Here is a 25080-nt window from a genome sequence, read left to right on the forward strand (position 1 = left end):
TTTAAAATCTGCCATCACAGACTCTGCATATTTATTTATTTATTTATTTATTTATTTATTTTTTGTGGGGTGGCTGGTTTGCTATAGTGGGAATTTTATGTTTCTATTTTAGTTTGATGCATAAAAAGAAAATTGTAATACTTTGTATATCAGTAGAGAAGTTTTTTTTTTCTCATTTTCATTTTAGATGTGCTAAAAACTAATAGCAACAAAATATACTACACCACCTGTCGACTTTATTTATCAACTAGACGTACGAGAGTATGTGTAGATACACCACACGTTGTGATAATGTGCATTTTATCATGCTCTGACTAGAAGAAATGACTTGCAGTTCGACATTTGTAACATCACATCGCTCGCATACCATATACAAATTACTATCAGCCCTCTTGCTTTCATTTCAGGTTGATTTCATTCCTTGCTTTTTGTCTCTTATGATCTCTCTCTCTAATGACTTCATGTTTTTTTTTCATCATAGGCCTTGGCCTTACACCATTTTCCAGCGTGGTTTTGATCTTGTGATGGGAGAACAACCCTCTGATCGTATTTTCAGGTATGATGACCCTTAAAAAAAAAAGAAAAATTAAAACTAATAGTGTATTCCATCATCAATTGATATGTGAAAGGTTTTATATAGTGGCTGAAAAACCTTCATTATAACTTCAAAAGGTGTGACGGTATGTTGGGAACGAGATTTCATATTTTCTTAGGTTAGGGTCCCTTGTGTTCTCAGATGACTCAAGAAACAAACTTAAGAACTTTTAGCAAGCATTATTATAATTCGGTAGCGAACAAGGCATTTCCTGCAAGAGCTCTAATTTGAAACTGATTCACACCACGATACGAAATACTACTATCACGTTTGATCAAATTTTGTTTTCTTGTCATTAAAATAATTCCTTTTGTTACATTATATTCGGGTTATATTTCAAAGACATTAACACTATTTGTTATGCTGTCGTCTGCAGATTCACGTACACTTTAGGAGAAGGGATGTGGCTGCCTTTGAGTAAAAGCTTTGTCATCCCACCTGCAGAGCTTGCCATCAACCCTTCTGCAAAATGCAAGACTGATATGACAGTTATGGAGGATGCTGTAGATGTAAGGTGAGAAAAAAGAGGTGGAAAATTCTTGTAATGTTGACAATGCCTCTTCAGCAATTTTATGCTTTCATTTTTTGAACAAACCTTTTACAATCTTTTACCTATTTATGAAATATGTATTATTACACTACTAAGAATTGCATCTTTATTTTTCATTTTTATTTAAGGTGCTATGTTTGTAATGCTGCATGCTTATTGCTGTTTACAATAGTTGATGGAAAGAGTCAAATCCTTCTGTTATTTATCACAGAATGATAATGGTTAAGTAAATGACGCATAATTTATTCTAGATGCAATTACCGTATTTCCCGGACTATAAGGTGCACCTTCAATGAATGGCCCATTTTAAAATGTCCTTATATAAGGCGCACTGGACTATAAGGTGCACCACTAATGCATCATGTCAGATTTTTAATCCAAATCAAATCATTATCCATTTTATCTTTTTTATTTCAATTTCAGACACAACAAATTACTTTATAATCACAAAATAATGATCCATAGTCTTTTTGATTCATGATTCATAGTATTCAGCGGGCCACTTATGATTGATTTCATGACACAATGCTTCGGGACAGTTTAAATTTAGGAATTTGGTCCATATATAAGGCGCACCGGACTATAAGGCGCACTGTCGGCTTTTGAGAAAATTTTAGTTTTTTTTAAGTGCGCCTTATAGTCCGGAAAATACGATAAGACTTTTAACTTGTACTACACATCAGAAAGTTTTTTTTTTTTTTATTTCCATTCTTCCACTTCCTTACTGCAATTGTTATCATTGCCTTTAAACCTGAACAGCATGGTGGCCTGATGGCTGAGAGATTGACTGGTGACTAGTCGAGAGTGTAGCTCGGGTCCTGCCGTTTTAATTGACAGTGTTCATTTGGTTGGATTGATATGCTGTTCAAACCCAATTTTACTTATCTTTGGGGGAGCAAGCATGTTTTATACATTACAATTAACGGATCCAAGTGGGATTATTGACTCACGGCACACTGAATGATTTAACGTGACTGCTGTTTTGAGAGCATTATGTTCTTGCATAAAGTATGTGTGAACAGGATGAGATTAAGCAGAAGCAGAAGATGTTGGATAATGTTGCCAGTGAGAATTGACTTTTAAGTCTATGCTAGAACATGCTTTGTAAACAACTTAGCGTGCACAGCCGTGTCAAATCCTGCCCTAATTTGCAGATTGTTATTTGCCCTGTGAAAATTATGCCAGGTAAAATTAGCCATGCTTAAATGAATACCCCCACATCACTTTATTTTAATGAGCATTGAACTCTGCACCAAGGACTATTTTTTACCCCTTTGTCATAGTTTCAAGAGCTTGATCAAGTATAACTAGGGCAAGTGGTCCCAAGACAAACTGAAATCAGAAATACAAAGTTGGATGTCAAGTCGCTGCTAAATGTCTTCAACTGACATATTTCATAGGAAATGCGTTAAAGCACAGGTGTCAAACTCAAGGCCCGGGGGCCAGATACGGCCCGCCACATCATTTTATGTGGCCCGCGAAGTCAAATTGTGCATCAAATTCGTGTGTCATTACTAGAATTGCAAATTGTCTTCACTTTTAATATCTTCTTTTTTAATATTTGACCAGTTTTTACTCGTCTGATTTAAAACAAGTTATTTGTCAGTTTTTTTTGTAGCTGTTACTGTATATAATATGAGGTGCTCATACATTTATTTGAGTTGACAGTCATAATGGCTCTATGACTACAATGCGGCCCGCGAAAAAAATGAGTCTGACACCCCTGCGTTAAAGGATAGAGTTAGTCTGTTATTATTGCAAAAAGCCTGACTACAAGCTAGAGAGAGAGTGTGATGCATCAAATGTTCATCATAGAACTAGTTCTCATTATCACCCACAGCCCTTTCAGATCAAAAATTAAAACAGTTTTAAATATATGATGTGTCATAAGGTAGAAACTGGAATCAGATTTTTTTTTCCTTTGTGGAAAAAAATAAGGGTGAATCAGGGTCCAGAAACTAATGATGATGTATAAAAGGATTTATGTTAAGAACCTGTTAACTAGTCCGATGAGAAATTAGCATTTTTGATTCCCAATGTTCATTTATAGTCATTTCTCAGGAATAACACACACTCGGAAATTATACATCCATGTACATGTGCTCTAAAATTGTTGGCAAAAGATTAGATGTTGTCATTGGACATTTAATTATTTACAGCAATGGGTGCAAGTGCATGCTTGCGTGTGTGTGGTTTTTTTGTGTGCGTGAACTGTATGCCTGATTAATGTCTGTTAATTGCAGAGCGATACAGTATGACACTGAAGCCTTCGAAAAATGGCAAATGAACTGGTTCTTAAACTGCTATTTTTTACATATACTTCTGAGATTCCCATTTTGCAGTGTGCTTACATTTTGCTGGGCTGCTTTCATCTTCAGACAGCTGTGCCAATTAATGTTGTAATTAGAAGGTTACAAAATTTGCTTTCTTTAAACTCCCAATCATATGTGCTTGTTACATGTTCGACATTTGTATACTTTTTGTGTCGTTCTTTTCAGTATCATGTCTACCTTCAGTACATTTCAATGAGAGCTTCCAACTTGCACTTCCTGCAGATTTGGTTGCATGCAGTGATTTATATTTGGCGCAAAGGGCTAAATTTGCAAAGGGTTATTTGCATGCTAAGTTGATTTTAATTAGACTTTACATGATCAGGATTTTGGAGCCAATTATCCAGTTGAAAAAAAAACAAAAAACAATCACAAATCTGATCAAAACATAGACCAATCCTACCAATCTATTTAAGCAACTTTTTAATTTGCTGTATTGTTGAGCTCTGCTCTTCTCAGGGAATTGTGACTGGCCCAGCCCACAAATAGCCAAAATATTTACTTAATTTTCACCCTTTATGTATTGGGAAGATAAAATTAATAACAAACCAGTAGAATTCAATGTGTGTGTACATTGTTCGAATGTCAGTGTTAAGATTTTATATATATATATATATTTTTTTTTTTTCTTTCCCCCCAAAGCCTTCTCTGTATGCCAGTATACTATCAGATATGAAAAGCACAGCCGTACATTCTCAACTTGAATGAAACGGTAATAATTTATTTATAACAGTCTTTTCCCTTCATTTTATAGCGTGTCTTGGCTGTGTGTGAGGCATCTAGTCCTTTGTGGGTCCACATAATTATTTGCCCAACACATTTTTGCATTTCCCACCCCCACACACACACACACCCACACACACACTCACACACACTATTCACCTTCGGAAGCCCATCCCAAAGGGCCTTGTGTCGAGTGAGTTTCTGTTTTCTCATTGGTTAAGCTACAATAATTTCTCATTGGTTCAGCTCTATGTGGACTCAGCCTCGATTCACAATAGAGGACAATAATAAAAAGTTACTGTCAAGGTGCACTTTTTAAGAAAAAAAAAGAAAAAGATGTTTGATTAGTTAATATGAAGTGGGCTTTTAAATTCACGCAACAGTGATTGCTCTCTGGTTTAAGAATATAATGAGTGTCCCTCTTTCCTCTGTAATAATACTTACAAAATAATTTAGTATTGATACTTGCTGTGAGTTTCATCATCTGCAGACACCCTGCTTAATAGGTCCCCCCTGCACTAGTGTCAACAAAGCAAAAAGCAATTATAATAGAAAAATTGCTTTCTCAGAGATAATTTTTTTCAATGAAATAAAAAGAAGCAACCTATTGTCTTTTCACAGAGGAATGTGACTTTAGCTAGCAGACTACAGTATATACTGAATTTCCAAGAGTATGTGAAAAGGCATAATCTGATACAGCATGTGATCTTTGGCATGGATACATCATGCATTTGCAGAAATAGCTGACGTATCTGCGAGGAGAACAAGGAATTTTGCATTTTTTTGTTGTCATCGCAAGGATTGCAGTACAGTTAATTGAATTTGAATTCCATTGGATGAATTATTCATTGGCTACTTACACAAAACATTGATGAGAAACATAATTCAAAAAGATACATAAGGACAAAAGATTTAACTATTTAGAGTACAATGTTCATGCAACACATACTTTCTTCTATCTATATAAATTTCATACATGATCCTTAAAATATGATATTTTAATCCGATTTAACAAGAGCATATTGCTCTCATCATAATTAAATTTATTCTGCTATTATTTTGCACCTTTACTAGATATTTGATTTTCTTAAACTGCACCATTACAAGATATTTGATTTTATTAAACTAAGATGTTGGATGGGTTCAGCAAGTCAATGGAGAATAACTTTCCAGATGACTTTGAGAAGATTTGTGTCCTCTATTCTTGTCTCAAGTAGGGGAAGAAGTGCACCGATGAAATAATATAGTGAAGATGTGGTAGTGCCTCAACTAGGTCAGTGGGAAAAAGATTTCCATTCTCAAGTCTGCTACCTTTCAATCATGTAGGAGAGTCTGGACACTCATACGCAGCCTTCCTTTCTGTGGAGTCGTGGTCAGGAATACGTTCAAAAGGTTTCTCAATGGCAGGACTCCAGGGCTTGATGAGACTGATGGTTAAAATTCCCTTGGCCACACCGAGTGAATATCAGGGAAAGGGCCTCTGGATTGGCAGACAGGTGGGCCAAAGAGGGAAAGGACCATCCACATTATGAGCCCAAAATTAAAGTCAGCATCTGTGATGGTATGGCTTTGTGTTATTGCCCAGGGCATGGCTAATTTGCATATCTGTGAAGGGACCATCAATGCTGAAAGATTTTGGAGCAACATATGTTCCTATCCAAGCGCCGTAGCATCCCTGTTAATTTCAGCAAGACAAGGCACATTCTAATTGTGGCTTCGTAATGCCTCTCGTGGCCCACCATCAATCTAGACCTGTCTCCCACTGAAAATCATAAAGCACAAAACACAACACAAGAGACCCCAGTTGAACAACTACAAAAAGATTTTAATTGTTATACGGTGACAAAACTTGCAAGCTCCATTTACATGCAAGAAATCTTACACTGCCATAATGTATTGTTGTTTACAGAGAAGAATTGATGATCAGCTCATCCTTTGACTCTTTGGAGGTTCTCCTCGACTCATTCGGACCCGTCAGAGACTGTACCAAAGACAACGGCGGCTGTAGTCGCAATTTCCGCTGCATATCTGATCGAAAACTGGACTCCACTGGATGTGTGGTAAGTCATTTTTTTTGTCAAGAAAGTATGACATAAGACAAAATAGGATGTATTGCTGTCAAAATCCCAATTTATTTTACTTATTAAAGTTGATTTTAATACTACAGTAATCCCTCGTTTATCGCGGATAATTGGTTCCAAACAACACCCGCGATAAGTGAAATCCGTAAATACTAGTCTACCATGACCAGCAACCTCTGCCTTAAGGCAAATTAAAAGAATAAATCTTTAATTGATTGAGGTTAATTTGTCTGACATATATCAATCTGCAATTTGTTGAAACCGATACAGAACAAATACATTGAACGTCCAGCTGACATTTTCTTGCAATAAGCTTTTACATTGCATGCCATATTAACCTATTTGACTGCATTTGATGTCATTCGTTATTGGTACTGACGATACATTTGCAGCGTTACTGTCAAGCAAATATGTTCATTTAAATGCTAATGACCTAACGTAACATTGTGAATGTCTGTGTGAGTTCATTCCCAGAATTTGACGGGGGTGAATAAAATGCCCTGTCAAATTCTACAAATTGGGAACAAAATACATTCTGTACTTTTTTAGGGGAGTGTAGTATTGTGCAACACAACTTGTGGCTCTTTAAACTGGTGATATAAATGTGGATGCCGGTCAGCAAGGTGCTTGGCCAGATTTGATGTGTTCCCACCATGAGCAATAGTAATTTTATAGCAAGCCTTGCAGACAGGCCTGTCAGTTGGCCAAATAAATGATTACCCAAGGCAGATCCTCAAGCATTTTCTTAATAAAGGTACCCGAAATATTGGAAGACCTTTTCACTCCTCTACAGCTATGACAACTGTTCAGATCTTCAAATATAAAAAAAAAAAAAAAAATGTTATAGTATTAGCAAGTGGGAAAAAAAAAATCCACACTGGTGATGGCTGTGCCAAAAAAGAAATGCACCATCCGGGACTTTTATGGACGCGTGTTTATTTCAGCAAGATAATACTAAATCACATTTTGCACGTGTTACAGCATTCCCATTGAAAATATGTGTTGCATTATTAAACAAAATCCGATAACAGAGACCCCGCACTGTTGAACATCTGAAGCTGTACATCAAGCAAGAATGGGAAAGAATTCCTCCTACAAAGCTTCAACAACGAGTGTCCCTAGTTGCCAAACGTTTATTGAATGTTGTAAAAAGAGATGATGGTGATGCAACACAGTGGTAAATATAACTTGGAATTTTATGGAGCATGCTGCCACCATAAAATTCCAAGTTAATGATTATTTGCCAAAACAATCATGTTTCTCAGTTTGAACATCAAATATCTTGCCTTTGGAGTTTATTCAAATATAAGTCAAACATTATTTTCAAATCATTGTATTCTGATTTTATATTTGACACATCATTTTAATTGGGTTGTTGTAATACAGTAATACTAATTACAAAACACACACACGCATTCAGAGGATGTTTTTATGGACTGGGGAATAGGCCTATAAGGTGGAAATATTTGAATCACATCGATTCTGGTAGTCACATTTTCTTTAATACACATTAAAAACAAGTAAATTGGCACAACTTGGCAAATCTGATATTTCAAATACAAGAATTCGCAAAGTACTGCATGATGTCATTTGTAAGGTGACAAGTTAACACTAAGTGCCGGTGAACTAAAATAAATAAATAATTTACAAAGTACAACGCTTTTTATAAGTTTAGGTTCTCAATTATCTGTAAGCATGCCCCGCCCCCCAAAAAAACAAAACAAGTAATATGTATATTTTTAAACACTACTTTTATATGTGAGTAAGCTTCATCATACCAAACATCTTAGTAATTTATTAATAAATCTGTTGCACCGTGCATATTACTTTTTGGAATAGGTTTTGCACAATATGAAATAACTTTCCAAAGTTGCACTGGAATATGGCACTGAAAGTTCAGAGAAACATCATTCCCTTTCTATATTAAGCAATGACAGGGTTGAACTCTCTCGCCACCACTTTGAAGTACTTTAGCTATTCCAACATGTCCTAACATCTAAATGTGAAGTGGGAACTTGCACCCCAATTTACTTTTAGTCAAATAAATATGTAAATATTTTTTTATTATTTCCTCAGTATCCACTAACTGTATGCATACTGGACAAATCAAAGTAGCCTAGTCAGAAAAGAGGGGCATTCCCCAAATTCTCTTGAGGACTGGCAGCCCTGTTGTAGACGCAAAGGATTTTCTTCCTCGCAAATGTCACAAATTTGATATGGGTTATCATAGAGTTTAAAAAAAAAATTATAAAAAATGTTGAGTGGGGGAAAAAAGATTTTTCTGGCAATATAACAGAGATTCATCATGTACAGTGTAGTACACAGATTTAATATTTGAAATATTTGCATTTACCATTGCAATAGTATATTTGTCTTAATTAGTAAATCAAAAAGTAAAAGCTTTAAAGCCAACCGATGCAGTATAACGGTGACCATAATGAAAGTTTTGAAGCCTTTCATGTCATCACCCTCCATTTCATCTAGTTTTTGATGATGTCATCCCAGCTGAGTTATCCTTTTCCAGAGCTTATCTTCATTTACAGGATCTGCCTGAAAGCCTTCCCCAGGTGCAACAGCTGCCACTTTAGGCAGTCAGCCTCCAATTACGCGCAGATTGCATGCACAAATTAAATGAAACCGGCAGCTACTTTTATAAAAACACTGAATATACACAATTAGCATTTCTAAATTACACATGAATAAAAAGGGGCAGGTGAGACATTTGTCTTCCTTATGTACGTAAAGTCGTCGTTATATAGCCATTTCCCAATTAATACAATTACAATCTCTATAAACAGCCTTGATATGTAGTAATTAAAATAGGTTTTGATAATGAAAGGCATTGCAGCTACCTTTTCTTCCCTGCTGGAGAAAATGTTTTGAATTATATATCCAGTCTGTTGTAATATGGTGGGGAAAAAAAAAAAAAAAAAAAATATATATATATATATATATGTGTATATATATATATATATATATATATATATATATATATATATATATATATATGTGTATATATATATATATATATATATATATATATATATATATATATATATATATATATATATATATATATATATATATGTATATATATGTATATATATATATATATGTATGAGCATGAAAATAATTAAATACTACATGTAAATAAAATCAGAATGATTTCAGGAGCAATTGAGTCATCTCCTTGTCTCAGTCCTCCATCCATGCACTTTTTCATTGATCTGCCAATCAGACAAATCAGACAACTTGGAAAAGTGTTTAGCTTATCCAACTCCTCTTATGGGGATTTATTGCTGTTTAGCAGTGGCACAGTGCTGATTTCCTTAAGCCCCAAAAGCACTGTTGGAATTTATCTCCATTTAAAAAGAGGATTAAAAGGCATGGTGTTTCAAGAGGCTTTCTGAGTGCAGATTTAAGGTTTCTAACTTGCGCTACAGACCATACACTTCATACACTGTCCAGCTTTTAAACAATCACATACAATGGGGATTTGTTTTCATTATACATACAGTGTACTATGTATACAGCGGTGACGTGAAAAATGAGTTGAATTTTTTTCATGACATTGCTCCTATCTCCAAACACAAATAAAATGAATAGAAATCTAATTCTTTCCATTCCTCAAAAGTTGGTTATCTCATTTTTTTTTCCCTAAGGACAAGTTGCACTCAGCATAGTATACTATAAAAACAGTATAAATATTTGCTCCCCACGTTACTTGCAAAATACAAGCACAAAACTGTACTTCACCTCATGTATTGTCCGCCCTTGTTCTTCTGTGGTGTCCTTGGCCTGGGACGAGAGATTTGGAACCATTTTGTATTTATCTCATATGCCAGTAGAGAGGAAGAAGTGAAAAAAAATCTAAAAGATTTTTTTTTCCCACTACCGCTCTCATAGTGCCCCCCAGGATTGAGTCCTATGAAGGATGGGAGTGGGTGCTATGACCACCACATTGGCATTGATTGCTCTGATGGGTTCAATGGAGGTTGTGAGCAACTGTGTCTCCAGCAACTGGCTCCTCTGGAAGATGATCCCACTCTCTATAACATCCAGATGTTCTGTGGGTAAGTAAGTTAATCATTCAACAGTTTAATGCTGATAATTGTAATTGTCACATTTACACACACGTCAACATATGGTGAATACACTCACACCCACGTGCGTGCAAACGTGTGTGTGATTGTGGGTGTGTACTCACAGGAGGAGCTGCAACAATCATCATCACCATTATTATTATTAGTAGTAGTATTACACTAAAACTATTTTCTAGCTGTATTGAAGACTACAAGCGAGGGCCAGATGGAAGATCATGCCTGCCATTATCTGATGCCTGCTCAGAAGGGATAGACTGTGGGGAAGCTACAGACATTCCAGCTAACCAAACTGTGTTTGGAGATCTTTTTTATGGCTACAACAATCACACCAAAGAGAGCACCTCTGGACAAATTCTGAAGGCCACGTTCAGGTAAGATTTTTGTGAAGAGCACAACCACTAGTACGACTAGAATGTAGAAATGGCATATACAGTACATTATTTTGAAATTTAAACACCACTGTGTTAAAAGGTACTATTCTGTAGGTCAGCGATCAAACTTTTCTATTTTCTAGGCCATTTTCCAGATACGACTGTCCTCAGAGGGCCGTTATGATAGTGAAAACATAAATGTTTAATTGCCGCATCATATTGTCACATATTGCACAAAAATATGATAGATCAAATCACATGTCAAGCATAGCAGTTTTCAATTATTGTTCAAGTTAATGTAAAAATTGTAAAAAAAAACGTCTTAATATTTATTACACATGACAAATATTTTGGTAGAGATTTTAGCCAGGATCATTAAAACGGACAGACATGATTTGCTTTTACGGGCCACATAGAATGATTTGGCGGGCCGTATCTGGCCCCCGGGCCTTGAGTTTGACACCTATGCTGTAGGGCCTGTTAATAAATTCAAGTATAAAAATACAAATAGATGGTACACCTGCTGCATCAAATCGGGCTAATCATACAAACCTTTGAGAAGAAAAGTCAGTGTATGAATAATTCCAAATACTTTGTCGGAACCCACTGCAAGTAATTACACGAGTTTTAATGATACCTGAGTCAGAGCTTTAAACCTAATCAGTCTCAAGTAGTCTCAAGTTAAAATTTAATTATAGTTGATTGAGGAAAAAAAACCTGCTCCTGTAAGTAATGACCTTATGGAAATAACAAATATTTTTTTGTACATATATTAACTTCATTCAGTGGTTATAAAAAAAAATATACCCCTGTAGTTTTTTTCTCACAAAAGTGAATACACTGAAAATCAAAACACCCCTTCATTACATCTTTGGGGTTGATATTAAGTCACGCAAGGGTATGGTGTTGTCCGTCGTTGGATGATATACTATGTTTACTATGTGAGTCATTTTGGGGGAGCTCATTATTATTATCTGCATGCTGCAATCATTTACACAGGAGACCAAAAAGTCAGCAAAGTCATTGGCTACCAAAGTCATGGGCTGTTTACACTCTTTACCACAAATCAGCTCACAGAGTTGAGGAAGGAGAGAGTGAGTGAACGCAAGAGTGAGCGAGCCAAAGAAAAACAGAGGCAGAAACCTTTAACTGGGTATTTATTGATCAAATTGTTCTATTACATAAAGTATAAAATATAGTCTACCAGCACTCTATAAAAACAACACTGTGATTCGGGAATGAAGAAGAGCAGCATAAAAGGAAATGACTTCGAAGTTATAAGTAATGTCAAAATATTTAACCTAGCCCAATGGCTTATTTCAAACACTTCCCTTGGAAACTGAGAGAAAAAAAAAAAACAATGGGAGCTACAAAACCCTTTAGACAAGTTAGAATATGAAGAGAAATGTTTGGTCATCTCTGTTGCTCTTATGAAATCAATTAAAGACTGCAGGGAACTTGAACAAAAACATTTAGAACTCTAAAAAAATACGCTTCATTGAAGGATACTTTGAAAAGAAATAAGTCAATGTGTCTTTGGGTCCTTCTCGTATTCATGAAATTAAAACCAAGTTTAAGTGATTAAATGCAACGAACCAAAAATGTTGTCTACTTCAATGTTCCTTCATCATTTTATCATGTGTGGGGTGTGCAGTCAGCTATCAAATTGAATTAAAAGTGATTATTTTACTGACTGATATTAAAATATGATTTTGTTTAATGAAATATAGCTTACAGCATCACTACATCAGTGCTGTAGACGTCACTTTCATTTTCACATACAAATATAAACGCGAGTGGTGTCTCTTTTTAATAATTCATGTAGCATGTAGCATTTAATATTGTTTTTTTCAGAAACTTTCTATTTCTTGAATTTATCCATGGGTTTCCTACCAGTGGTTGATTTACATTTCACATTTTTTTGTCTCTGTCATGTTTTTTTACCGGGATTGCAGGATAATTTGAGTTGCAAATGATCAGGACACACTTGTTCAAGATATTTCTGTTGGTCTGTGATTTGAATTGACTGAGCGGTTTTCTCGTTAATATTGGAAAATATTCACTGCGGGAAATAAGTTTGGTTCTGTTTGGCTTACTGTTCTTTCGTTTATGATAGAAAACCTCTGATTGGTTAGTTCCTGATGTGTGGGCGTCTCTTGACTACAATATCCCTTTTATTGTGTTGGTCTAGTGGAAATTTAGCGGGCCGGAGGTCAATGTTTGACCTGACACAGTGCACTCTGAGGCGGACACAATTCTGCCGACGGCCCGCTGGAAGGAAATGTTCCTCTTTTTTTTTTTTTTTTTCTACATTTACATTTATGGTGATACTGCCCTGCAAACCCTCTGACCAGCACAAAACTACAGTTCTAGCAGGATCGCGTGTATCGTATTTTTTTTATAGTTCATGTACATGTTGCATTCTGACATCTTTACGGCCTAAGCTACTGTCCTAAAGCTCTTTTCAAACTCTCCAAAATGAGTCCTTTCTTTTCCATTCAACTCAATCGGAATGAAAGGGAGTATATATGAGAGTCGTACTGTACATGTGAAAAGCGTAAACAATGGTGAGACACTGATACGCTGATCATCTAACACCAATATCACCAATAATCAATCAATAGATGGACTAATTACTCCTCCTAGACAAACTCTTTGTATATTTCCATGTCCATTTGTTCTTTTACAACCAAGAAAACCTGCTCCACTGTTTGTGGAGCGTCAACCACAACAACATGTCTAATTGACGTCTAAACCCCGATGGTCTAAAGCGACATGTATAACTCCAGCAAAACTGATAACTTTTAATAAGAAACACAAAATAGTATACTGACACTGTGATTTTGTTTTTCAGTTTCAACTCAGACAACAAGTCTGCTGTCACACACTTGCTATTTAATTCACACCATTCAGTAACTCTGCGTTCACTTGCCTACTCAAATTCTTATCAGGCAGTGAGAGAGAGAGCGAGAGAGCGAGAGAGAGAAAATAAGGGTTGAAAAAGTAAAGTTGATATCAAGTACATCTAAATCTCAAATGCACTGATCTTATTTGAAAGTGCTTGAGGATGGCACGTTAAAACATACTTTGAAGACTGCCAAATGCTTCCTTTGTGATGAAAGAGGAAGGCAGACTTATTGAGAGGAATTCTAATGGAAGGGCTAATTTATAAGACATGACAGTGAATGAATTAAATCCACCCAGGATTCATTGTGCTAAAAATGTACTGGAGCAGTTGAATTTTTAAAAGTGACATTATTACATATTGTTTATCCAAAATACAAAAGAATACAACTTTATTTATATAGTAGCACATTTAACAACAGCTGGAGCAGTAACAAAGTGCTTCACGTATAGCAATGGGACAAAGACAATGAAAACATAAATTAATGTATAGTAGCGGAACAATAACAGTCAGAAGCCAAAGAAAAAAAATGGGGCTGATGGGTATATCCATCCAGTCATATTGAATTTTCATTTAGGCTGGGAATAAGCAAAATTGTTCTCAAAAACTTTATAGTAGATTGTAGGCTATTCATAAGAACAGAAAGACAGCAAAGGTGCATGCCATTTCATTATTGTAAATTGTTCATCAGAATTGTGTCCACAGATTATATAATAACAAATTATATAATCATAATAATTAATAATGATAATAATAATAAAAATGTGCTGTTTCATAAGTATGCAAAAAAAAAATAGAAGTATGTCCTGCCTTGCGTCTTCAATTCAGGCCAATGGTTACAAATATTTAACAGCATTGTGTCTTTATTGAAATGAGCTGTTAGCCCTTGAGATAAATTGTTTAAGAAATTTGACAGATGGAAGGATAGCAAGAAAACCTCTCTGTGATGTTTGCTGGCATCTTTTCAAAGGCCAATCCCCCTGTGTTCTGGAGTTGCACAAAACATCTGTCTCCATCATTCAATGATGATCAAACGATGATATCTATATTTTACATTATGATATAACTTTTCAAAAAGTAGTAGAGTCGTGGATTTTCATGTCATCTTTTTTGTATGTTGCAATGAAAAAGCATTGGACCAATCTTTCCCTTTTCAATTCATGTATGCTAGGCAAAATTACACAAGTCCACATTTTTGTCGTCAAGTAAAGTAATTTTTTACATTTACGCAAATGGTTTTTGGAGTAACAATGGATTTGCTGTCTCCAACCAAGTGTTTCCATTCGACTGTCGAGCAACAAGAAAATGAAAGTGAAAAAAACCACCAATTGGTGTGAGCATATGCCTTTTGGTACAGCAAACACATCGTCGGGGCAATTTGGCCCATCAGGAAGTCAGATCTATGATTCAGGTGGAGCAGTGTGCTTTTCATTATGGCCATGGAATTGTGGACCACTGCTCTACAGGCGTCACGGAGGCTGCTCAATCACTCTACATGTGTTTTGTGTGCCTTGGCCTGTGCTGTTTTGCCTTCATGAGTCTGACCTGTGATAAAGGCTATTCTGTCCCTGTCCCCTAGTCATTTCACAAATGATTTCCATAGCAACCAATAAAAAAGAAATACACCATAATATGACCCCAGCATGAAATTGAGTAGGTGGGGTCACACACACACTTACACTTTCACAATCACACCTAAGGACAATTTTGACTGGTCAATTAAAGAACAGTAGAACGATATAATCCACAGGACCAGATGACCTCATTCCACGATGGCCACATTTAATTTGGATCCCTCTTGCTTGGATATCTGCCGCTGTAATCTCTACTGGTTTTTCTTCTGCGATATTTCTGTGCTATTTTTTGTTACTCCGCCAGCCATTGGGCATTGATTTTGTGTCACAGTTTCTTCTTCCAGCATTGCTGTCTGTTGTAGATGGGTCTGTGTTGGTCTAGCCACTGAGAGTGGACCTTAGCTCGGTTGCTGGAGAACATTGGGTTTCTTCTCCTGGCCTCTACATCTCTCATGTACTTCTTCAAGCGAGTTGCCAAGGCTGTGAATCTTTGCTTAGTGCCTCACTTGTGGGCATCTTGTATTTTTTGAGAAGTTCTTTTAGAAGCTTCACACATTTTATTTGCTCTGTTAAGAGCTTATCTTCTATCTGGGTTGCCCTTACTTTTTCCTCTAGCCTTCTCTTCCATGGAGGTGGCCCATGCTCCTTTCGGTTCTCACCGCCAAGCATGCTGTTGCATAGATCAGCTGATTGGTCTCTGACATCATTCAGTAGTGAATCTGATGGCATTTTTTTCTTCAGCCTTGGCAAAGATGAGGTAGTTGAGTCCCTCAAAGGGACTTAATGACCTTCTCTACCAGGTCAATCGCTCTTGTATTGAGCTGTTCTGCTTTGTGCCTCATCCATATCCAAGTGGGATAGCAACTTCCTATTGCTGATGTTCAAACACTGATTCCGTAGTTGTTACTTGTTCAATGTGGATGTGGGGTACTGAAGAGTCCATCCCTCCCACATTCTGTGAACGTATTCTCTCTCTCGCAGTACTAAGCTTGTTTTGCACCCTGCTCCATAAATGCCTCACTCCAGCAGGAACATGGCTTCATTTGTGCTACATTGCCGCAAGCTCGCGTGACATCACTACCAGCTGTTTCCACATCAGGATACATTGTGGCTGGTCACAATTTCACAAAAGGACCGATCCCACAGGAGGAAAAAAAATCTCACCTTCACGTTCATGCCAAGCAACCTCGACACAGCCTATCAGCCAGTCTGAGCACTGCAGCGCAAACAATTTGCTGTCAATGTAAACTATATTCATTTAGTTTCCCTTCAAAAGACCCGCCTCCCTGAATAAAAAAAAATTGAAATATGTACTGCTGTGTGGACATTTCATTGACCCAATAAGCACCTTCATCTTTTGTTCAGAATCCTCTACTTATTATATGTAACTGACAAATCCCTCTGTACATATTTGTCCCAGATATCCCATTTCGTGATAATTTAATTTAATGGCTCAGGTTTTCTTTTTTGTCATTATTCCTTGGTCTTTCCCACTCATATTGTGATGCAGTATATAGTATGCTCTAAAAATGACGTCCTCTCCCCTCCCACTCCCTTTCCAGACAGAAAAATTTTGCTCGAGGTATTGAGCAGCAGCTACCAGATGGCATGGTGGTAGCATCTGTACCAACAGAAGTTCAGTGTCACGAGGAACTTTTAGACCCTGTGCCCGACCCAGAATACCTCACAGGTAAGAATTTTCTTACTAAGCAAGAAATTATATGTGGTCATTTATAGAAGAAGGTAATTCTATTAGAATTGGCTCACAATTAGAGATTTCCTTTACCCTCCTGATTTCTGAATTACTACATACATACCTACATATTTTTATTTTTTTTGTCTTCATCCCTCCAAAGAAGAGTAAGGGAAAGAAGCGAGACTAAGGTTTATGGTTAAGAGGAAGCAATGGGATTAGGCCCAAGTCTGCCGAGCTGCTCAACTCTCCATGTTCTCTGTGTATTGTAGCCTAAGCGAAACAAAGACAAGTACAAGGACTAGCCTCCAGACAGAAAAATAAAACAGAAATCATGACTGTGTACAATCTTTTGGACATTTGCCTTCTGTCTTACAAGATAGTGTACAAGTAATAGTTATCACTTGATTTGGTACTCTTGACCTCAAGATGACCTCAGTGTATTGAAAGCTGGAAAGCTGCAGAGTACGTTATGAGTTTATCTCATGGGATAATGTCCAATCCAATAACCAGCCCCAAGCTACTCTAAGTCCCCCACCCCACCCATCAGAACATGAAGCTAAACAATATTGCCATTTAAATTGGCAGTTTTGTTTAGAGGAAAAAAAGAGCCAGAAAATATCACAATAATATCTTAAACCTGCTTCAGCTACAGTTGGCTTTATTAGACTACCATGGAGAAATGTCAAATATGTAGGAGGGTATCGATCGCCAAATTAAATGCTAAAGAAACAAACACGCAATGGTCTGCTCTAACCACGCAATTCTGATAAGTAATTAAAATCACAGTAAAAAAATATAAAAGTTGCGGAAAAAGAAGGCACTAGCCCCAAGCTCTTTTATAGTTTGGTTTCTAAATAAGCGACATGCTTTTCCACCACCTTGTCAGAAATGATCCAAGTATCACATAAATGTCTCATGAAAGCTGACAAGCGTTCACCCTATGAATGCGCCCAGTGGAGCCTCAGGCATAACACATGTATTAGTTGAGTTCATAGCCTGGCCATTTTAACGCAACACATTGTAAGACAATTGTTTCATATGAAAATAATGGTTAGTAAGCGATTTTTACTGATGGAAAGAAACAGTGTTAATGGTTGCAAAGAAACTTTCCTGTATGGAGTCTAGATTGCATAAGCAATGGTTTCTTAGTAGTGAGCAGTGATAAGAAATCAATCTTCTGTTTATAGTTATCAGGAGTTTGATATTTCATATTAAGATCAGCATAATTAATGGATTTAACACCTTATTACAACTTTGTTCATCAAAGTCTAATAAAATAATGGTCACTGATGACAGTGGGATGAGACTGGATTGGGTCGTATAATTAAATTGATTTTTCTATTATTTTTTTAATTTGATATTCATTCTATTTTTATTGCTATAATCTGCATTTTGAGATTTGACCTTAAAAGTAAAGTTCATTATATATAAAATAAGGAATAAGTAACAGTTTGGAAATATTAACTTTCATAGAAATAGTAGTTAGCCAGATTGTTAAAAAAGCAATATGCTATTTGAACACACTTTTAAATAGGTGATGCCTATCGCATTTATTTTGTTAAAATGAAATGGAAAATCAGCCACAAATACCATGCAAAAGGATGAAAGCCCTCCATTGTTAGATGTTACATCCCAAGCATATCGTACTGAGCCAGTCAATGTAACATACTTAGTCTACAGTTTTATTCCACTCACTGCTCCCTGTCAACCAACATGAACTGATGGGATTTAAGTGTGCAATACCAGTTACAACAGATCCAAATCAATAATCTTTGGTTAAAAAAAGAAAAAAAAGATACCCAATGGGCTCTATTTTTGTAGACAGTGCACATGTGCTCAGTGCAAAAACTGGCACGTATTGATTTTTGCCCTAGGGCAAGTCGACTTTACAGTGTATGGGAATTTGGGAGACGGCGCCGCACCACACTGGGCATTCCATTGGACCAAGTGTGTTTTTGTTCACACGCCCCCGGCACATCTCACGAATTGGTGACTGAAAGTAAATGAGACTTTCGAATTTGATCGCGGTGCAGGTAGACCGAATCTTCAGGAATATAACAGTGTGGATCAAACCTTCTGAATGGGTGTCAACCAATGCAATGTCAGTGATTGCGTTTGTTTTCTCATCTTTATAATGTTTTTTTCAAAACAACCCACCGGGTAACAGCTCGGAGATGCAGGGAATGTGTCACATGTTCATGAACAATCGGAATGAAAGGAAGTCTCCAACTTCCCACTTCACAGCAAGGCTCTGCCCATTGAAGTGCACTTGCATTTCCTTGAATATACTTTGCAAGTGTCGATATCCTGCATGAACTCCAGAAAGTATCTTGCTTCTTCTTCCATGTCAAAAACATGTGCCTCTCCTGGGCTCAATTTACAGGGAATGAGAGGAGCCTCTTCCATTGGCCAGAAAAAAGGTCGGCTGTGTTCACTCCCACGATGGCGCAAATGCTCCTTTCAAACTGCGGCCCGTTTTCGAAAATACTAAATAAAAGAAAATTTAGGCCAGGCAAGAATGATGGTATGACACTGAAGCGATCGGAAAGGCTAGATAAAATACAATTTGTCTCGTCCCCTAGTTCATTTAAGAGCCACAGAAAGTCAGAAGAAAAGGCAAAACCCATGCACAAATGAATACTAATTAATTTGATGTTTGCTGTTCTTGTTTGGCATACGAACGTCATACATAAAAGGTGCCGTATTGTCAACCTGTTCTGTGGAACATTAATTATATAAACGCATTTCGAAGATGGCCCTGACATTTGTATCTTGCTACCTTTAAGGAGCTCATTTTATATTAGTTTATCAACAATGTCAACAATGACGTATGAGATTTCGCTCAGATTTCTCTCAGGCCTTTCCGTACCTGACCTTACCTGATATTAACTTACCTTACACTTGTCCTCTTGTCCGCCTACCTCCCACAGTAGTCTCAAACTCCAGCAAGCTTGCGACAATCTGCTGCCACTGAATTTCCGGCTGGCTGTCAAGCTTTGTCATTTTGCTCGCAGTTAATTGCAAGATTCACGTTATTGTCCATCGAGCGCAGAGGCTGTGTCAAAAAGTCTAACATCTATTTAGTCACATTAAAAGCATGCCATACCTCAATCCCATGTTGATTTAGCCAGGGTTGGTTGCTCTGGTCAGTATATTTGTCACAATGTCAGCAGTCCTTGTTCCAGCTCTCCCCGGTCACCCCAGGGGTGAAATCATTCATCTTCCTATTCATCTCAAGGCTTTAAAGCCATTCATCGTGAGGCCAGAGACCTCCATCAATTATTCCACAGGGGGAAAAAAAGAGTGAGGATAGGGAAGCTTTTGAAAGGCAAATACATCTTGATTTAATTGGAAAGCAAGCATGCTCTGGGCTGCTAAGCAGATTTCCCGTAAGATGGCGCTTGAGCAATAACTGATCGGTATAGAAAAGATAGACAAAGAAAAAGCATGCAAAAAGGAAACAATAGTGAATAGAATAATGGCAAAAATTACAATTAAAATTTCAGCAGCACATACACAGGGAGTACAGAACAAAAGCCTTAAAGAGCAGCCAAAAAATGAATAGGAAGAGACTTGTCTCCAGAGTAGTGATAAACAGACCATCGGCTGGGAATTTTTTACAGCGAAAGAAAAGTGATGCCAGAAGCAGGTTACAGGATCTCATGCCATTTGCTTTTCTGTGAGCAACAATATCATTTCACTGCCACTACTATCTGTAAAACATACATCACAAACTATATGGCTTTCAGTGTAAAATAGAGCAAAGAATGCCAAAGGTGAAATATTTGTCCCTGACAGAAACCACAGCTCTCTCGCCAATCCCCTGTCATTTCTTATCAGAGCTGAGGATGATGCTTATAGCTTAGAAAAAAAATGGCTGACACAAGCCCTTTTGTGCTGAAAGAAAGTGTGTTCGAACAGACAGCGATGGACATTTTTATCATAAGCCAAACTATGTATGTATTTTATGGTAAAAAATAAAAAATACATTTTGAATGAACACAGTATAATTATGGAAATACACGTCACGGGTCAATTAACCTGATTTAAAGATAAAAGTCTACAAAAAAATACAGAGAAAGAAAATGCCTCCATGCTTTGCGCTATACTTGCGCTGGGCATGAAATTTAATAAGTTTAATTTTTCAATAAATAATCACCGTAAGAAAAGACCAATTTACATTAAAGATGCATAGGCAAATAATTGTAGCACTCTATTATGTGGCAAAATTACGTTCACTGTCCAGGTATCGAATCGGCGTCATCAGCGTACACCACTACCCTGAGCAATCACATTTAATGAGTGAATTTACAGCATGCTTACTTTTTTTTCTAACGCAGAATTTAGTTATGTGAAGATGAAAGCAACTGGATGCAGTTAATGTGAGTTTGAACATCTACGGGATGACATAAGATAATCGTAATGTCAAGGTTACATGACTGAAGCACGAGAGTACCTTTGATCAAACAACTGACACACTATGGAAATTAGCAATTCTAAGGACTGCATTTGTAGGTGCACTGTCAGTAGTGATCTGTCACAACGGAATATGAGAGCAAAGGGTCATGTGACAGGTCTCATCTTATTTCCAGAGATCTGGATCTGAATACCCCTACACCAAGTACCGTGTTTTCCGCACTATAAGGTGCACCGTATTATAAGGCGCACCTTCAATGAATGGCCCATTTGAAAACTTTGTCTATATATAAGGTGCACCGGATTACAAGGTGCATCGAATAAATAACTCAACGTTGCTCAAACGTTAAGGCAATCACAGTATAGTAACACTCGAAATAGTGAAAACAATAACAATCTATCAATAACTCAACGTTGCTCAAACGTTAATATCACACAACACACTGTCGGCTTTTGAGAAAATTGGAGGTTTTTAGGTGCGCCTTATAGTGTGGAAAATACGGTAGTAATGGTATACATAAGAGTATTTTAATTTCTTGTGTATGACATATGTACCAAAACAACTCAAACTTATTTTTCTGGGATTTAGCATAGGGTCCAAAAGTTCTTTTACTGTAATGTATTAAATTGAAATTGGGGGAAGAGATTTCGCTGTATGCTTCTAACTTCCAATTGCCCCTCTGTTGATTAATAAAACAACTTGGGCCACATTGCGGTTTAGATTAATGAATACTATTGCAATCGGTGTGTTTCAATATGTAGCCCCTTGATTAAAATCAAATTGATCAGAGTCTACTCAGGAGGTCAACCTCCATATTTATTGTTCTTTTCGTAATTACAATATGCAGGATTGTCTTAATCAAGGCCGTGATCAGCAGCACTATACTATTCCTCTGATCTTATCCTATTGAATCTGGCTTCCCTCGGGTTTTGCACATTGCTTCTTTGCACGCTCCCGATGGTATGAGCCTTCACACGTGTCAGCACAGAGATGGCACATAATCTATATTTCATAAGGCCTATGTTTAATTGGTCACACTATGGGAAGGTCATTGTCATAAAGGTCCCCTGAGTTTTCTCCAAATGCTTTCAAGACACAATCCATTTAAAATAACGCACCATTCAATTATATTTTCTATAAAGGAGTAGTTAGCACCTGGGCTAAAACACTTTTCAATTTCGTGCTTGCTCCAATGCTCCTAAAAATCTCGCACAGGGGCATGTTTTCATCACTGATAGTTTTCACAACACTCAAGAAGTGGTTGGGAACTGAGGACACTATCTGTGGGTGGAATTGGAAAGGGAGGAATGTGCTCGTACCTGCTCCTGCGTGTGGTTGTGATTTCTGAACATGCATAATTCGTTCGGAATTTCTGCAGTCCTCTTCATTATCTAGAATCCTCTTGTGCTGTTTGCTGTGTAAATAAGTTGTTACCTCTATTCCACCGCTCTTTCGGGCATAACTCAAATATCACAAAACTCTATTGAAATTCAATAATTAACTACACACCCACAGTGAATTGAGAAAATTTCCAATTCATTCCTCAAACGATAATTAATTGGATGGATTTTCCACGTTTTGCGTGTTAAATGTCAGGTAATTAGCTGACAAAATCAGACAGGATAATAATTACAGTTCGTTGTCACAGCATGGCACCAAAGGGTGAGGCTCGGAGGGATTGGAGCTTCTGCTGACATAGACGTTCATGCCTGTTAGTTTCCAGCTGGTAATGTTAGCAGGAGGCTTGATTTTAAATTTAATGAAACTTGAGCTATGAGTGCAAATGCTCAGTGGAACAGTGCTCAGTTGGAGTTGATAGAGTATATGACCTCTGTATTTGACATTAGAACATGTCTATTTATCAAACCTGGAGCAGGAGTTGCTTTTTTTTTTTTGATACGTACATGAAGGACATCAAGACCTCATCACTTATATCAGTTTGTCCCTATGCCAACCCCCACGTTCCCTGAACTCAAACATTATGGCTATATATTGTAGTGCAGATTTTTCCATTATACCTCAAAGTCTCACTTTCACACAAATGGCGTGATTTCGTGAGTCAGTAACTATCTTATTCACTCACTAATGACACTAAATTAGGAGAAACTGCAAGCTTATCCGAATTTGAGGAACAGAGATTGAACCTTCAACATTTTGCGCTTGAACAATGCCCCATGCTTTTCAGAAAACAGAATTGTTGAATAAAGTTTACAATAAATTTATTAAAATATACCGTATTTTCTGCACTATAAGGCGCACCTAAAAACCTCCAATTTTCTCTAAAGCCGACAGTGCGCCTTATAATCAGGTGCGCCTTACGGGCCAAATGTATATATCTTATACACGGACAAAGTTTTAAAACGGGCCATTCATTGAAGGTGCGCATTATAATCCGGTGCGCCTTATATATGGACAAAGTTTTAAAATGGGCCATTCATTGAAATGTGCGCCTTATAATCCGGTGCGCCTTATAAGTCAGTCAAAGTCTGCTTTATTGTCAATTTTTTTCACATCTCAAGACACTCAAAGAGATCGAAATTGCATTTCCTACTATCCCACGGTGACAAGACATATTACAGTGCGGAAAATACAGTAATTGAAAGGTATATCCTCTCCTGTACTGTTACGATTCTAGTAAGTTGATTGCAATTTCTTACTGACAAAAATGGGAACACATTTGTACTTTTCCATATGCAAAATATATGGATGTTTTGATCTGTGATTTACAAAATGTCAGTTGGCCATTTAGAGAATGAGTGCCAGTCGTATGCAAGATTAATTTTCTTTCCTTACAGCCATTGCTGACCAGAACGGTTTTAATGTTATAGACACAATTAGGTTTGAAATCAGGTGAAATTGAAAAAAGAAAAAAGTCAGCTGTCATTACACGCACTGGGACATATTTTAGTTAATGAGAGAAAAACTTGTGGACAGTTTTGAAACCAGTAGATCGGGCCTTTGGAGGCAGCCAGAGTGGCAGTGATTCATAGTTCAACCCAGAGTCCCTCTCTCCCTAAGTCCCTCATAATTAAAGTTGAAGCATATGGCCTCATGACCACACAAGCTCAGAGGTATCTGCTGAACTTTTTTTTTGGCATCTTATTTCAAATTGCTGACAAAAACGGTCCCTCTCGCCTTTCTTCAGCGCAGCAGAAAAGGAAAATGTGTCACCTTGAGTGGTTACAAGCCACATCTGCCAGCCTAATTATCAAGTTTGCAAGCCACATTGTTTATGTGGGTATCAGCATAGAGCTAATGAGATTTTTGTAGATATTTTTACAAGGAAAAAGTTAATGAACACACCTGCCATACTCAATCAGATGCTTATGAAAATTGCTTACACTACATGGGCAGCAATAACCCACCTACAGTGACCCTTATTCTAAATATGTTTTCTTGTAAAATATAGAACAAGGCTTTAGACCAGATTTATTCAATTAGCGGCCCGTGGGCCACATGTGGCCCGGAACCATCCCCCATAGTGGCCCAGTTTGTGGTCCAGCCTACCTAAATTGAATTGGATTGAAGAGATGTGGTTGGTTCGCAAGATTTCGTAGCCAACATTGCTGACGGTGTTGTTTTGAGGTGTGGCTCGCATCGTACGTATTTTTATTGTAATTTTTTTTTTCTTTCAGAAAGCTGTTGGTTTTGCATCATCCTATCCTCCCATTAAGGATCTATTTAGCGTTGCCACAACCCAATCCTTAATATTCAGAATCCAGAGAGTCTAGTTTG

The 25080-nt window shown here is 37.1% G+C and overlaps 1 protein-coding gene across 9 annotated transcripts in view; it reads left to right on the forward strand.

Moving 5' to 3' along the window:
• astn1 (astrotactin 1) overlaps positions 1-25080 on the forward strand; it is a 125550-nt gene that overhangs the window by 43513 nt on the left and 56957 nt on the right. For all 9 annotated transcript variants that reach the window (XM_049747505.1, XM_049747507.1, XM_049747508.1 and 6 more), the window contains 6 exons: positions 482-556; positions 972-1109; positions 6108-6258; positions 10186-10352; positions 10559-10753; positions 16795-16922. In XM_049747505.1, coding sequence (XP_049603462.1) covers positions 482-556; positions 972-1109; positions 6108-6258; positions 10186-10352; positions 10559-10753; positions 16795-16922 — 854 coding nt within the window. The remainder of the gene's footprint in view (positions 1-481; positions 557-971; positions 1110-6107; positions 6259-10185; positions 10353-10558; positions 10754-16794; positions 16923-25080) is intronic.

This window comes from Syngnathus scovelli, chromosome 17, assembly GCF_024217435.2.
Source record: "Syngnathus scovelli strain Florida chromosome 17, RoL_Ssco_1.2, whole genome shotgun sequence".
NCBI lineage: Eukaryota > Metazoa > Chordata > Actinopteri > Syngnathiformes > Syngnathidae > Syngnathus > Syngnathus scovelli.